Source organism: Amphiura filiformis, chromosome 12 (assembly GCF_039555335.1).
Source record: "Amphiura filiformis chromosome 12, Afil_fr2py, whole genome shotgun sequence".
NCBI lineage: Eukaryota > Metazoa > Echinodermata > Ophiuroidea > Amphilepidida > Amphiuridae > Amphiura > Amphiura filiformis.
This window is the reverse complement of record NC_092639.1, coordinates 44,471,044-44,489,017: the sequence shown is the minus strand read 5'-3', so window position 1 is coordinate 44,489,017 and position 17,974 is coordinate 44,471,044. Positions and strand designations below refer to the sequence as shown.

The 17,974-nt window shown below is 35.8% G+C and overlaps 1 protein-coding gene across 1 annotated transcript in view; it reads right to left on the bottom strand.

Moving 5' to 3' along the window:
• Positions 1 to 369: 369 nt before the first annotated feature.
• Positions 370 to 17,974, bottom strand: part of LOC140166832 (rho-associated protein kinase 2-like) — an 80,670-nt gene continuing 63,065 nt past the window's right edge. Inside the window, 3 exon segments of the mRNA XM_072190321.1 lie at positions 370 to 6,620; positions 11,969 to 12,131; positions 14,384 to 14,413. Of these exon segments, the coding sequence (XP_072046422.1) occupies positions 12,017 to 12,131; positions 14,384 to 14,413 (145 nt within the window). The 3' untranslated portion in view covers positions 370 to 6,620; positions 11,969 to 12,016.

Genomic DNA, 17,974 nt, shown 5'->3' with positions numbered 1-17,974 from the left:
TTGAACTTTCAAAGTCACATTCGTATATTTCAAATGGGATTACCTGAATGGGTGCGACTCCATTTCAAATATATACTCTTTGTGGTAGATTAACGTCATGCCTTCCATAAGGGGTTATGGATTTCAACTGGAATAGCACATTTCCACTACATAATATAATGTATGAATCAGTGGTGAAAATAATAATATTAAAGAAGTGAATATCCAGATCTTGCACAAATTTATTTTTTGGAAAATTTTTTCAATTTCGACCCAGGTATGTTTCAAGGGAACCATGTATAAAGGAATATGAGGCCAATTTGATTTAATGCTCTGCATGCTAGCAATATTGGCTTCAACATGAAAAGTCGGAAGTTTTGAGATATTTCAAGAGCCATCTTAAGAACCACTGAACCAATACCAGGCTTGTTTGTACTCATTTTAATGCATTTTTCATACCGATTCCAAATATGGTCATGAAAATGCACCATTCTGACATTTTTGAATTTGTTTGAAAAAAAAAATTGAAATTTGTCATCTGCAGTCGACACCCGCTTGGAGAGAGTTAAATTACTGAGGTGAGCTGATGTAACCTGTTGCAATGGTTACTGGGAAGAGCCCAATTTCTTCTCTTAGATCCACCCTCATTCATTACCTACAAGTACTGCCAGATTACTAATTAGCGCTATTTCAATTATTTACATCAATTACACACACTAATATGAATATCAAATACAAAAGATGGGCCCACTAATCTACATAATTAATGGACTAGTTGCAACCCGATTCAAATTCATATCTTCCCTTCTGAATACCAAAGGGTCTTCCTTGTAATAGGTAAGTTTTTAACAAAGATAGATTACTGTGATTTTTTGCATAAAAAACGAAAAAAACGGTTAACTATAAACAATTCGTCATGTGTGTGGTTTAGTTTGTAATCGCTAAATTTGATTGGTTCCTGGGTGTCCTCTATGACTGACACGATACACAAAAGTGGCTTTGTTGTTGCGGAATACGCTTCTCGAGAGGCGTGCATGTAGCACACTATTTAGTCCTAGTGCGTAATGTGCTCATACGATCGCGGTACATGCAACTGAAGTTACAAATAAGTTTCGTTCATTTTAGAATAGTTGTCATGACAGTGACTTAATTTTTGCTATATAAAATTAAGTTACCAGCATCCTCTACATAAAAAATATTGGATCTGTCTATCCCTATGTTGCCCATGGGGATCAACACTAAGTCAGGTACCGCGTAAGCAAACTCAAAAATAGCGCAAATAACGCGAGCGTACCCAAAAGAAACTTCGCGCAATGTCGCCAGGTCTGAACGCTGTACCGGCGTAAGTTGAATTCGAGTACGCTTAAAGGGCACAAGCACGGAAATAGATCTGTTTATTTATTAATCTGTAATACAAACAAACAAAATGTCTTTACAAGACTATTAAATGCCATGACTTGTCAAAAATTTCAGTTTAAAAACTTCCATTCAAACCAAGTCACAATGATACTGCATTTGACTAAAAATTCCCAAGGCTGCCGTTTCAATTATTTGATCAGATTATATAGATTTCTTAATTTCAAGAAAACGATAGAATTCAATCATCAGGTTGCAACTAGCCCAAGCAAGCCCCCCAAAAGTAGTAGTACTTGGTTGCATAATAATACTAATATAAAAATTATAATCAGAACCACTTTTTAAAGATAAAATGGTTCCATCATCAGCATATTATATATATATCCCGTATCTAAATTTGTTTGTATAATATCTACAATATCTCATTTGGTAAGCAGCAAATAACATCAAAAATCAGCGATAAAAACTTTGATAAGCATCAATCCAACCTTTCATCCAGCGGACAGTTCCAGAGTTGAACTTTTTGTATAATTTATGGAATGAGTTTCTGTTGAATACATTAAATTTTGTGATGGAAATATTTATAGTATGTCTGCAGCAAGTACCAGGTCAAATGTCAAAGGTGATTATTTTCCAAATGTTTTGTTTAATTGTAAATATTATATTACTTTTTAAATCCAATAACATCATGTATGTTGTAACCTGCACCTATTAGGTAAAATAAGTAATTCTTGGCCAAGCTCAAACATACCTGTTGCGTCCATGTAGCGTACTAAGCGTGTACGCAATGTATAGGCGCGTGCATGCTTTCTACTGTATCATGCTATGTGCGTGTGTTTATTGTGGAGCCTCTAGCGTTCCGAGTGTTCCAGCTTGGTCAAGAATTACTTATTTTACCTATAGTATTATTATAACAACAGCTCCTTCATGCCATGCATAGGAACGCCAAAGTTAAAAATTCTGAGAGAATCTGCAAAATGATTCTTGCAAAGATTCTTTTTTTGCAAAATGATTTTCATACATATCCTCCGATTGGGATCAAATTGATTCTCACACAGTCAGTCTGGCAAAACGGGTATATAGACCCCAAAACAGTTGTACATGCTGAACGGGTGTATATGCCCAACCGGGGGTGTATGGATTTCAACTGGAATAACCAAAATGTGGGAATCACAACCCAAGCATACCACACACCACTCTGCTGAGATGCATAGATGTACACAAGTATGCGTAAATAATGAAAAATTGCTTGCTGATTCTACCACCACTGAGGTCCAGTGTGTTTAATGGGGCAGACCATTGGCCAGGGTCCCCCATTTGATTCTACCACCACTTGAGCCCCACAAATGGAGAGGACCTCAAGCCAGGGTTCCCCATTATTGAAGTTGTTAGTGCATCCCCTTCCATCTATCACTTGTCCTCTTATGCATCACTAAAGCTTGAACCCACTTTAAACAAGTTACCCGATACTGGATCAGCAACTTGCTTCAAAATGCTGATATCAAAATGCTGCTTCGAATATTTTGAGAGAATCTCAGTTTAACCATCCATTGTGTCTCAGCACGACAAAGACCCACCTCCATCAGCTGGCTATGAAAGATTGCATGCATATTCCTCAGGGCTCAGCGGCACAAAGACATATATCCATAGCTATTGTGTCTTTTGTACAGTTCAGCAGTCTAAAGATCTTCAAATCATTTATCTGGCAGCTAATGGGAACACATTTTGTGCCAAATTAAAACAGATGGTATCCACACTGCAGAGGAGCTTATCTTGTCATTATTGGAAGCGTCATCTTGTACATCTCAACAGGCATCGATGTGGGTTGTATGATAAGTCCGCCCTGACCTTCTTTTGTATCAATCATTATTCATTCAAACACCACCACCTAGAGCTCGCTCAAGGTGCACCTGGGCCGCACTCCCTGGATATGCCCGAAAATTAATGCTTCCACATTATAAAGCAACCTTAACCAACCAATTTAAGCAGTATGTTGAATAGCAAAGCAAGCCAACTCGGTCTTATTTATGAATATTATGCTACAACCAATGGGCTATTCCAGTTGAAATCCATACACCCCTATGGAAGATATGACCTTAATCTCCAACCCAGGGGGTGTAACTTTCAAATTGGAGTCGCCCACTCAGGTAAACCCATTTGAAGTTCACACTCCCTGTGTGGAAGATTAAGGTTTTGTCTTCCACAGGGGTGTATGTATTTCATCTGCAATACCCCAATATTAGTCCCATGTTAGTTCACAGCATAAGCCGCTATATTGTGAAAAAATAATAACAGAATTTTGGACCTCGATTAAACAATTAATTTGACCTGTGACCTGTACTTGCTGCAAGGACCCAATTGCCAAATAGCCTTGTACATACCACAGCTGTCATGAATCAGTCTCAGTATTTATTTGTAAGATGGACCTTCCTTGCTTGGTGAATGACATTTGCAAATAGAGAACTCAAATTCAAAAGTAGACATTCCTCTCTTTGAGTCCAACATATTGGCCCCTCAAATCTCTGCTCTGATAATTAGGCTATTCCATTTGAAAACCATACCCCTGAGAACATTTTGGAAATCCATCAAAATTTAACAGCCAAATCATTCTAGATCCAGCCATTTTCTTCCATAAAAAGCAGAAAGGTGTGGAATATTTTGGAATTCCAAACAATATTGTCAAATTTTGCAAAATTCAACCGGATTTTATCAATTTTAAGTTTTCAACTGGAATGTAACATAACCCACAAACATTTTCAGCTGGATTGAACATTAAGGTGCAACTGGAATTAAGATGGCATAACCTTCCACAAGGGGTGTGGATTTTAATTGGAATAGTCCATGTTATAATTTGTGCATGTTCTATTTAGACAAGCAATTTTTAAACAACATTCCTTTGCAGTGACTTATGATATCTCGATTTATTAAATTGATTTGAATTTTGTTAAATTTATACAAGAAGATCGTTGCAATTGCTATTGTGTAAAAAAAATCAAGAAATTGATAGTCTTAGGGTGACATAACAATGGAAATAATCATTATAAGATTTGTTTTTCTCTCTCCGGGTAAGTATTAATGTATAGAGATTGTGCATATGACATATATCATTCCGTAAATATGGCGGACTACTCATGTGCATTCAACAATGCTTGCAATCTACTGGACACATCAAAAATGCACTATGATCAAATAAGTTGATGACAACATTTGATTGAATGTACTGCACTGCGCCATGATTACGGTGAAGGACATCGGTTCAAATCTTTTGTTTTGAGCCAATCAATAATTTCACGCACAACCTCTATTGAGAATAGCAAAATTGATTTCAGTATCAAGACATTCCTCAGAATCAATTCCACATTCACACAAACTAGCCTCTAATGTGTTCATGGAAGTAAGTAACCTTTAGAATACTGTATTATGTCAGTCCATACCTGTAAGTTTAACTTACTTACTTCTTGCCACACATTTGAGTTCTTGTAATAACACAACTTGCGACAGAGCAGTTTGCAATATGCAACAACCTTCTTGCGCAAAAAAGATTTTTGATTCTATTAGACAGCATCAAGCTCCGGCACCTTAAATTATGAATTCATAATAACTTATACATGTACATATTTAAAATCATCTGTTATAATAGCATCATTTACCGACAACACATAGCAATGTCAAGGCCACAATGCGTAGTGCAGAAGACTGGATGAGTATGAACAGAGGCTCTACATCTATTCTTCTTATTGACATTATTTTCATTCATCAAAATTCCCATTTACAGGCAGCAGAAAAAAACAATTTCTTGGTACAGACAGGTGTATCGTACACAAAAAGCAGAATCAATAATAGCAAATATGAGAAAATGAGCTGATTTGTACACATAAAAAACAACTTAATCTGCATTTAACAAGACTTCTATTTTGATATAAAATTGGATCGATTGAGCCCATATTTACTGGTCGAGCTATATGTCTCGTCCAATATTTTCAAACTCATAGCGAGACCAATAAATACTGGGCGTAAAGCATCCAATGTTATCATTATTATGTTTTGGATCCAATATTTTCACACATTTGGATCCATCAAAACATATTAATGTTTTAACTTGTATTTTCCCTCAACCATGTATTGCTTAGCTTACATGTAGCTACTGACAGTACTATTAGCACACAAAAGGACCATCACAAGCTCACATATAATTCATTCCTAAACCTGTGACCGAAATTTACATATTCTTCCTCATGTCAGTGGTATCATTTTCTGATAATTGGTTGATTTGATAAGCTAATACTTCTTTTAATGCAACAGTTTTATAGGTACCATTTTATGCATTGTTAATACTACTAGGTTATATACAGAAGACTATGTGAGTCTGTAATAATGAGCGAGAGAGAGAGAGCGTGCACCAAGAAATCGTTAATCTGCATACCTGAACTAAACTACTAACACTCAAAAGTGTGTGTGATTAATATGATGTATAACACGCATTTGATATTCAGAATGGTAATGTAGAGCCTCTGTTGCCTTCTATTACCCTGGATGCTGCAGCCACGGTGGACTTGGTTCCGGAATATCTTTTCAGGTAGTGCGGTCTGTTCACAACACATATATGAGATATAAACAACTTGATTACAGATTGATAGAGCTCGCACCAATCAGCGACTGATGCATGTGTGGGCGTTGTGTGAATGTGTGTGACGCAAGGTTTTGACAGAGATGGCCTTGGACTTGATGATTGTAATTTCTAACTACATTGATTTGTAAATTGGATTTAATTTGAAGACACTATTTTCGTAGTAGACAAGTATATATCTCATCTATGCAATCATTTTCAAAATTTATGCGAACAAGTCCACTTTAAACCTGTCACAAGTCCACTTTAAATCCATCACAAGTCCACTTTAAACTTCTCTAAGTCCACTGTAAACCTGTCACAACCTTGTTCACTTGCATACATCACGAGCAGAATAAGCTGTTCCAACCCGACTGATTTCAAACAAGCCTTTGATAATGATGATCATCTTGCAGTCAGTCAAATGGGTTGGACAGCATCATTTCTGCGGTGACATCAAGTGCAGATATTTAAGTGAAGCGGCACAAGAGTTTATCACGATGCAACACTTGCTGCATGCTAGTTGCAACAAACTGGCAGACAGGCCGGGCAGGACGATGCTACTAGCTCTATCATCATCATCAGTTGCCATGACTACCTCTTTGATAGCGATGTGGCGGAAATAGTGGCTCGGTTTTGTAGACCGCTGCTGTCTCGTCTTAGTGCTGGATAATTGGTTCTGTTCAAAAAAGCAGGGAGATAAAAAAGCAAAGCAGAAAAGATTGGCAGTTTAAAACACAAGAAATTTTAGACATCTCAAATTAGAAGTAGTTGTTGAACAAAATGAACATGCACTTGACAAAATGAAGATTGTCACCCAGGTTTGATGCAAGTTTAGTTTCCCTGTAATAATTCCTGCTAACATTCAATTTTTGTAAGTAAATTGAGTACATAACTCCATCACACTGGACTGTGTAATCACGCCTCACTTGTTTAACTTGTGTTACATATTTGCACTCCATAATTGATGCTGGATTGCAGTATTTTTAATAGGAAAATGAAGTACAACAGAATAAGATGAATGCACTGCAATTTTGCACCTCATATTAACAGTTGCATCGCAACAAGTTCACTTTGGAGAGCAAATTGCATTACCAACAATTCTGTGGAAGGCTTTCCATATTTTCAACTATAAATTTGAGCTGTGGATTAATTTACAAGTTCAACGTGTTTTACACATATGTAAACCTCAACTATTTTTGACTAGATTACGCCAAAAAATGTATCATCCGCCAAGGATAATTAAGATCAGCTAAAAGAGACTACTAGATGTTCCATTTCATAGCACCAGCTACTAACATTTGGCTATTGTAAAATTTACCATCCACATAACTACTGCATTAAACGTAAGCACAATCTTCATTTATGAAATTTGAATAGTTCATGCATGACAAAACCAATATATAAAACAAAATGGAGGAAATAAATGACAACTGATGAAAAAGCAGTGTACAAAACTGAAAATAGAAAAAGAAATTTATGACAAAGCAAGCAAAATGTACAGAAAAATATAGGTCATTTGATGACATCTACCATAGTAAAGGTGACGATAGCTAGCTGTTATCTAATGTTCACAGAAACAGAGGCAAAACACAGTAACCGATTTTTTACGACACAGAAAGGAATCAAATATTATAATATCAAATAGTATATATTTTACTACCATATGAATGTGTTAAAGTTATTAATATTTGGTTTATACAATTCCTTTATTAAGTAGGGACTCGTCGCTAGCAACAAGCCATTGAGTAACGTGTGAACCCCTAAAATGACCAGAATCTGTGGACGTGCTTTTGTAACCTGATCGATCTGAAGTACCAATGTTTGGGAGTGTTGAAATCTCAGAGTTATTTATAATCATAGGTTTCTCAAAATAGTACTTCTTATGTTGACAACCCCATGAGTCTGATATACGTAAAGTGATCATCACCTCGGATGACAATTCCAAAAAAAATATAAATTAATTTTGCAATTGTATATTGGCATATACCTCATACTCATTGGCTTGTAAACGAGTAGTCAGGCAGATATGCAGTTATTTTGAACAGGCTTAAGATCAGGCAGATTAACATTAAAGACCGTTTGAATAAAGAAACCTATTACCTACAATGCAAACATTTTAATCAAATCCCAAGGAAAATAATAAATGTGATAGTAAGATTCTTCATTTCAATGATGATGTCTACTCAGTTTGATTCCACTGACCCTTACTCATCTGATTTTATTTTAAATAACTTCATGGTCTTTAAGACAGTTTGCATTGCAGGGCTCACGGTCTACTTTCTACATGCATTCAAATATATCTATTGAGTAAATTCAAGACAAACTTCTGCTCTAAACACAAAAACCTGTGCTAAGTATAACATATGATCTATACCAAACTTCTATGTAGTCTTAATTGCATATACTCATAAACTTTCACAAATGAAAAGCATTGACTTGCTCCACCAACACTTTAAGCACTCATTGATTCCAATAGCAGCACAAAAACTTGCCAATATTGCTCCTTACAGAAACCACAATCACATTCAATTCTTCAACAAATTCGTGCTGCAAATATTCATATTACAATTAGCACTATGCTAATAAATCACTGAAACAATACAACAGCTGGTTCAATGAATAACTTGGCAGTACACCGCTACAAAAAATAAAACATAGAAATCTGCAAATAAAATGAACTCAATATCATTACAGCATCAAAAGTATTAATACATGACATTAATTCATTACGATGTACGATGCAACAAAACAGAAATAAATAAATATCTATAGCAAATCATATATTCACATTAGCTTAAGCTACCAGATTAAAAATAAGTGGGTTAAATTACTGCACACATCATTTCTATGCTTGCTTGTTAACTTTCAATTCAAATGAAAGCACTACGGGTCAGGCCAGAAAACCTTAGTTCAAACCAGAAGGTATTCATTCTTCAAAAACCTTTTGAATAGTTGACATATTGCAGTCCACTGCAACAAGAGCTTCCAATGGCCAACTTAAATGGCAATCTGGCACTGGACTATACCAGTTATAATCCATACACCCCCTATGGAAGACATGACTTAAATCTTCCACACAGGCAGTGTGAATTTCAAATGGGGTTACCTGAATGGGTGACACCACTTGAAATCTACACCCCATATGTGGGAGATTAAGGTGATGTCTTCCATTGAGAGTGTAGCCCATTTTTGACAGCAGAGTTATCTCAAATGTATATCTCCAGATAGCCTAGGTTACGGAACCTATTGCAGTATACCACAATTTATCTCGAGATAAACAAATAAACATTGATATACAACAAGCAAGACAAAGAAATGATGTGTTTGTTGGTAGTACTATTCACATGCTTTCAGCTTATCAGTTAGTGGCTGTTGGGTTTGTACTGAGGCCCAATAGTTTCAGTCTTATAAACTTGAATATATATATGGAGTGCAAAACTAATATTGGTCAGGATGTTTAGACATGCCTATACAACATTGGGGGATATACCCATTATGCAATTTGGGATTGGGAAAGAGGGAAAACCACAAATATTTGCTTATAATGGAACAAAAATTACTAAACAATTTTAAATATATTTATTATAATTGACTTCAGTTCCATATTTTCAACAGAACTTCACTGTAAAAGCAAAAATATTTATGCTGTATAGTAAAATACCCTGAGAAAAAGATTTTGCTTCAACAGATTAAGGCTTGTATGCTTAATAATGTTATGGAAACAAGATAGATCCAGCAGATAGGAATACTGTTGGTAGGTTAGTACAATTTCTTCAATGAACGAGGCCAGGCAGCTGGTCAATCTAAAGGGGCAAAGCTGACAATTTGTCCCAAGTTTGAGAACAAATCTGGCAGATTCAGTTGAAATCGATACATCCATTTCAAACTGAGTTACCCATTTAGATAAACTCCATTTGAAATTTACACTCCCTGTGTGGGAGACTATGCCTTCCATAGGGTGTATGGATTTCAACTACAATAGCCCAAGTATACCCCAAATTATTTTTCTGATGGCCCCTGCTATCCCCATGGTTACAACCCCTAAACAAGGCCTCAGTACAGGTTAAATGGAATGTTAGGGTTATAGGCAGCAGGTGATACCAGTCAAGAACATCATCATTCACATTCATGGCCGCAAGGTGAGCTACTGGAAAGTCGGTACAACTTTTACTAACTCCTATTCAGAATTCAAACTCTTTTGTTCATCTTTTAAGAAATATTGAAACTACAAGGATTGAATATCCTTGATAATAATAATGTAATGACTGTAAGGTAGTCATAATAAAATAGTGAAAGCTTAAACTAATTCTTTTTATCAACCTAACACTGATCAATAGTTATGTAATAAGTACTATAATTGAAGACCAAATTAAAAAGACTAGTTTGCATATGATGTCCTGTTAACCAAACCAAAAAATGCCGTACTGTGCAGGTCAGCAACTAATCACACCGCTCCTTTGCCCTGATGTCAGACGCAAACTAGTCTTTATAATTCGGTCTTCAATTACAGTTTATTGGTCAGCGGCAGAAAGATGTATCTCCATTCACTGTGTGTACGATTGCCTGTAATATGTAAGGGTTCACTCAATGCAATACATGCAATACATAATAGTGCATGTGCCATGCATGAGTGAACTTGTGTGCATATTACAAATATATATATACAGCAGCTAATGGGGATATATCTTGGCTCAGCTAATGGGGATATATCTTTGTGTCGCTGAGCCAATGTAGTTTTTGATAATCCGATACCAGGACATCTTTAAAAAGTCGAGTGAAACCTATTAAGGCCTGATCAAAGCGTATCACAATAGAATCATTTTAATTTGTATCAGGGAATTCTAATTAATCCTTGCTAACATCTAAGATACATATTCATCATTAGTGGATACTGTCAGGTTGCAAATAGGTCATTTTATAGGAGTCGTATGTCTACAAAATTTAATCTATTGTGAACTAGAAAACTTCCAAGTGTTTTCATTCAAATTGTCACCTACTTTAATTTCAAGGCAATTGGATAAAGTAAAGAAATATCTACATACAAACCAATGTCATTGCCATGGAACATCAATCTTATTATAGCTTGGGTGTTATTTCAAATGATAAATGAATTAACCAAAACTTCTTGTTACATTGTCTTCCTTCTAGACAAGTTTCTTCACTAGAATCGGTGTCGATCACAACAAATTGTATTTTTTTGCTTGGAAGACATAATATGTTGTGATCTATATTGGTTTCTGAAGTCAGTGATACCACTCAAAAAACCTGAAAGTGCTGAGAAAAACCTGAAAAAGCACGTGAATGCAGGCCAAATAGTCCCCAAATGGGCTGAAAATCAATAAAAACACAGGAATTTGGACTCACAAAAAACCCGAATTCAGGCTAAAACCTGGCATCTCTGACTTCAGGTAGGCAAATGTCTTGGGAAGACCAAAGTTTCTACAAATAGCTGATGAAGACTATTAATTCATATTTTTATGTACTTACAAAATAACCTTTGGAGTTTTTATATTAGCTACAGTATTAGATCCCATCTCATGCATCATCAGGCCAAATGATGTTCTGGCAGAACTTGATCACTGACCAGTGATAGAGTAATATCGTCACAGGTCACCTGTGAGGAATTATTTCAATTCATGTACTGTAACTCAGTGTTGAGATACAAACCATTTCCAATGTTCAAGTTGAAGGTAGGCTGTTCCAGCTTGACATCGAAAACTTCATAATTCCCCTTTTGCTGCCAGATCATCAGTTGGCATGACGATACATATCTTTTGAATAACAACCAGCTGCAGCAAGATTCATTTTTTTGTCAAATCTATTGGTTTGTATACATCATTTCCATCTCAATCCAATGTACTAAACTAACAGTCGCATGCTTGCATTGATCATAATCAAAAAGAACCTTGATTAAAAGAAAGTGCACCGATTCACCAGTACCTTACCTACGACCACTCACTACTGAATAATGATGCTTGACACATCATACACCTATTACATCCATCTTGCTTGCTGCCTACTTACCCCCTACCCAAATTCTAACACACTAGTCCCATGGACTAGGTTTTTGTTTTAGATATATGTCATTTGACAGGTCGCCGTGGCTGCATCCCCTGGCGGTACTTCGTATATCGGGCAGATGCTGGTAGTGTCGGAGTAGACCGATATGCTGTCGCTATCTGATCCTCTGAAATTATGGTATTATAATTGTTGAATGTAACACAGTTATTCTCTAGCATAGTTATCTACCTGTTAAAATCTATTAAATAGAAATATAACAAGAGCTACAAATCTATAGGCTATATATAACAATAAGCAGGTAGTAAAGTATCACATGATATTCAGGAATAACATGTTTGAATACAAGTGCAGATACATAAATATTGTGCACTCTATCTTTGATAAAACCAATTTCTAAGCCAACATACAGAAGGCACCGGAATGTTGATTTATGCCCAGACCAAAAAGATATCAGATAGAGAAACCTATGCATCACACTATTGAAAATCAGCAGTGAGCAATACCTCAAAATGAAAATCTGATGTCTCCCTATCTAACATCTTTCGTCCATCCTAAAACGTGCTGGTATGTGGTTATTTGACTGAAAACGGCAAAGTAGGTATGGTATAATATACACATTTCAATACTGACATTTATATACATCTTATAACAACAAAACGAGGAAGACAAAGGCATAGATCTGCTTGGCAACAGCACAGTAAAGTTGAACAACATTGGATCAAAGCTAGACATTAAAGGTGGGTGACCCGATTGACAGCCTCACACCCCACTTTACCCCATTGAAATTTTGGCATTAGGTGAAAGCTCATATTTTTCTCATTAACATATTGAAATCAGGCGTTCCAAATCAGTATATTTGACTGTGGTAAAACCATGTTCGAGACTAATTTGACAGTTTTTTGATGATATCTTTGGAACTGCAGCTCTTTCTTTCAATACGTTTTTGATGTTAGAGGCCCTTATATGTAACTTTTTAAAGAGTTTCATTTTCCAAATATATCAGGTCACCTTCCTATAAGTAAAACAGTTCTTTTCTAATATCAGTATGTATCATCTTTTTTGCATGCCAGAATTAGTTTACTAATTAGTATAATCTTAAGGGCAACTGTATTCAATTCTAAGATTAAATTATTCCCAATGCAAACCAATTTTCGAACATTAACTAGTAACCAAGTGAGGTATAAACAAAAACATGCATACAACCATACATCCATATACACACCCACCCCTACACCACACCCAACATAACACCCACAGAGGTTAACAAGAACAATAAATTAAAACTAATTAAAACAAGCCAATAGGTTTTCCTTCTAACTGAAATTCCATGCGTAAACAAACAGTAAAGACTCTAAATACAGAATAATATAACTGCTAAACAGGTTTACTGTTTGGTTATAATTTATATAAATTGTGTTAAAAACATGCAAAATTTATGTTTTTCACTATCTGTAATGTTTAAACCTAGATTAGGGAGTCGTCCCATTTCAATTTTTTTAAGGCTGTCATAAGATGTTTTAAACCTATGATTTTTCCTGGAGCCTCCTGGAGGTGTCAATAGTAAGTTGTAAATAATCTTTTATAGCCTGTTTTCATTGTAGCTATGCTACAAACAAATGTGTATGATGTGTATCCGTCATTCTCATGTATGTATGCAGTTGAATTGATTTGACATGGTGGTATAAATGTACAGAACTTATGACACTGAATGCATTTTAAGTGGAGAGAAGCTTTTGTATAAGATGGCAATAGCAAACATGACAATAGACAATAATTTCTTGTGCATAATGACTGGCAGGGAATTAATATGGAACTTCCTCTTTGCCTCATAGAAAAGAGAGAAATCAAGGGTTTGAGAGCTAAAAGCCTTAACTCACAATGGATTCCTTTGTGAGTTAAGGTATTCTGGCTCTCAAGCATTGAAAAGTGAAAAGCTATATAGAATATTCCAATGAATTAGTAAGATCTATTGGTAATGGTATATAATAAATCTTGTATTTAAACCAACTTCTCAAATAATATAAATGTGTTAAAATTGATTGATTCTCTCACAAATATTACAAAATGTATTGGTCAGAACTGAATTAGTCAAGTATGAAAGATGAATGAACTTTGAAATTTAAGCACAAAGAGGCTTTTATGTGGCGATAGATATCAAGCAAAGTTGTTGGTGAAGAAGTTCTATCCAGAATGTATATAATCAAAATAAGAATTTATAGAAAGTAATGTGTGTAAGAATGCCTGCATGTCACCATTAAAGTACTGTGTTTCAAAAGGTTGTAATGTGTTAACACTGAGATAGATACTGCTAAGTCAGTTTCAGTAAAAGTGTACTACACTACATGTTCTCGCAGAGTGTACAGTATGTGACTAAACACGAATGGTGAGATCGTTTGCAAAACAACCATGCCAACCTACCTGGTTGGAGGGGCATTATTGGTGGTGGTACTGTAAACCCAAAACAAAAGAAAATCAAATCAAAATAGAATGCACGGAAAAAATAATAATACAAATAACAAATTAACCATACAAACAATAACAAAACCGGTACACACACATATACATCCTACTTGTATTCACCGCAAATCGAAGACGTCTATAATACCCCCTTATTTTATACACCTAAAAGCCGAGGACACGCACATATTTTACACTGGTTTGACATTTCACATGAGACCAAGGACAGGTATTTCACCCAGAAACTACGCCTAAAAACTGTGGATGTCCTCCATTTTTGTTTGTCCACGGTTACCGAGCATGTCCACGGTTACCGAGCATGTCCACGGTTCATTTATAAGTGTGTCCACTGTTCACGATGAAAATTATGCACACCCAGTTATACCATACACACATATGTATTATCTAACTTGCTGATTTCTTCCAAGAGGAGAATGTTGGATTTTTGATGCTATGTCAAAGGGCAAATGCCAAAGCAATGAACAAGCCAAAGTTTTCAAGCAGATGTATCAAACTGTTTTTAAAAAACCTTTGATTAACTCCCAAGAATTATTTTATGATTGAAATGGATGCACTGCATGACAATGTTAAGTTTTAATTACCCTTTGCCGAGAAGAATTTGTTCTAATGGGCGATTCCAGTTGACATCCCAAGGAATACATGATCTTAATCTTCCATACAGGTAGTGGGAATTTCAAATGGAGTTACCTGAATGGGTGACTCCCTTTGAAATTCACACCCCTTTTGTAGGAAATTAAGATCATGTCTTTCAAAGGGGGTGTGTAGATTTCAACTAGAATAGCCCAATGAACCAAATGAGACAGCCTAGCAGGAGTTGTCAAAAAATGTATGTAGACCAGTGATAGAATCTTGTTGGTTTGTGTAAGAGGCAATAATAGACAACACATATACAGTCTACATCCTATAACAAGTATTATTTCTCAGCTGGCTATCTTTGGAAGAGCTCAAACCCATTACAGGTGAGCTTAGAAACAAATTCAAAGTATAGACCACTGGTAAGGCAACCGTTACTAATAGTTTCACAGCATACCCTCACTTGCAATCATTGGGTATACAGTCTACATCCTATTTACTTAGTGTGAACTTTTTTCAGTTTTCCAACATCTTAGTCTTTAATGGTTTCCCCCTAATGTATACAACATTTTGCTCTTGTTTTATGGTGCTCTATGCATAACATTCCACACACAATTATGTGTGCTATACATGGGGTAGTATTCAGACTTGTGTGTGCTAACTTTCTGTAATAAGAAAAAAAATGAATGAATAAAGAAAGGTGGAAAATCAACTGCACAATCTGGACCAATTTGATTTGACAAAAGTGAAGTGTAGTAAGCCAGCAAGCTGCAAGGATGGGATATATGGGAAGAATGGGAATTATGGGAAGAATGGGATAAATAGAGGAGGAATGGGATTAAGAAAGACAAAAAAAATGGGAGAAAGAAAAGTGATTAACCATCTACTGACATAAATATCAATTAGGAGGTCTAGGCCAAGAAAAAATATTCTTTGTTTGTCGTTAGACTCTATTGACAGGTAGAATTTTTTGTACAGTAAAAATGTTTTTCCAATTTTCAAGATTAAGGTTTATCGCAAGAGGACAAACAAAAAATAAATTTTTCTTGGCCTTGGAAGATAGCAAGTAGTTGGTTGTAGGCAAGGCATAAACACTGCTTCATGATCCAAGTTCATATGATGGGATGAGCTGTACCATGAATGTCTGCAGAAGCTGTGAAAATAAATATATACACACAGTGTGCAACAAGGCTGATGGTTTTTGTATGAACAAGTATGTAACGCAACAAGTCTACCGATTACAATTATTTTCTCTGCATCCTTAATTATCATCGTTAAGCTTGGTCTTCATACCTTTGTATGTTTTTATTTGAATATAAAAACATACTTCTTCTGCAAACAATGATTCTTGTTCTAAAGTTATACTATTAAATTTACTACATGGCATTCTGCATTTTAGCTACTATTTTATTGATTTCATAAAACATATTCAGTACTTAGCAAACAGTGCTTGCAAACTGGGCTATTCTGGTTGAAATACATACACCCCCTGTGGCATTCTAGTGCTGGTGGTGGTTTGATGATGCTACTCAGGGTCTTGTTGCAGTACTCACACGTTGTTGGCATATGGAAGACATATCCTTATTCTTCCACACAGGGAGAGTAAATTTCAAATGGGGTTGCCCAAATGGGTGGCTACATTTGAAATCTATACCCCCTGTGTGGGGGATTAAGGTCACATCTTTCATGTACGGATTTCAACTGGAATGGCCCACTGGCATATCTTCTGAAAAGATTTGCATGCACTTTCAGAAGCTAAAATGTCATTTAAGACCAACTCCACATGGATAACAAAACTCCCAAGCTTTAATATGATCCATTTTTACATCATATATCCATCCGAACCCATACAGCCTTGTTGCACTGGACTCTTACACTTTGAAGTCTACCTTTTCATTCAAGTCACCATCTGTGCTACAATTTACACAGGGAAGTCTATATGGGAACACTCACAAAATACTCCTATTTCATGAGAGAAAGAAGGTAGCTTCAATGTGCAATGTCTACATCACATAAACTGACTTACTGTTACTGTTAACACCAATGAATATCATGAGCAGGAGGATTGTATTCGCTCTTTGCACGTGATCGGACGATTACAGACCTCTTTTCATTTTCTACATCTGGTCTGCAAGTAAGGTACAGTGGAAAAACTCAGTACTTTGTTCAATCATGTGTATCACCTCGACATTTATGAGAAAATCAAGCAAAATTAGCTTGGGTAAAAAAGGAGGCATGTAGAGGTTGCTTTAAAAATTTATCATTCATGAGTAAATATGTTATTAATTTTTTCAGTTTTAATGGGAAGGGGGGAGGATTGAGCGTGTAATACATATTACCAAGTACATAGATTTCTATACATTGCTATGCAATATGCTGCTGTCCACTGTCCCATCCATATTGGCATGGGTTTGACAGAATGCATGTACCATGATATGAACTACATTGAAATTTTTTTTGTCCATTTGACTACAAAAACTCCAGTTTCCAGTAAAACAGCTCAAAATTTGAATAAAAGAAACAGTTAGTTTGGGCATCTCAAAAATCAAATTTTCTTACAACAGACTCATTTTGCTTGATCATATGGCACAGATTACATCATCAGTAATCTTTTGTCACTGGTTATAAATCTAAGAATTAGGCGACAAAAAAAGCCCACCAAGTTCTACGGGCCCAACCGACCCAGATTTTGCTCTTTTTTGTGTGTGTAAAAACAGCAATTTTTTGGCCATATTGGATAGTTTGGACTGATATTTGTTGAAAATGTTTTTCAAAATTTGTTCAATACATTTCCCAGATTTTTCAAGCTTTCTATGACTATTTAGCCTCTTGGATCCTGAGCCACCGACCCTACATAGAAAAGATGTCTGTCTGCCAGTAGAACAAACTGGGGTTTTTTCATTGCTTTATGGAGTACATTGTTAGAGTTGTACTACATGGAAAGAAATTAATACAGCA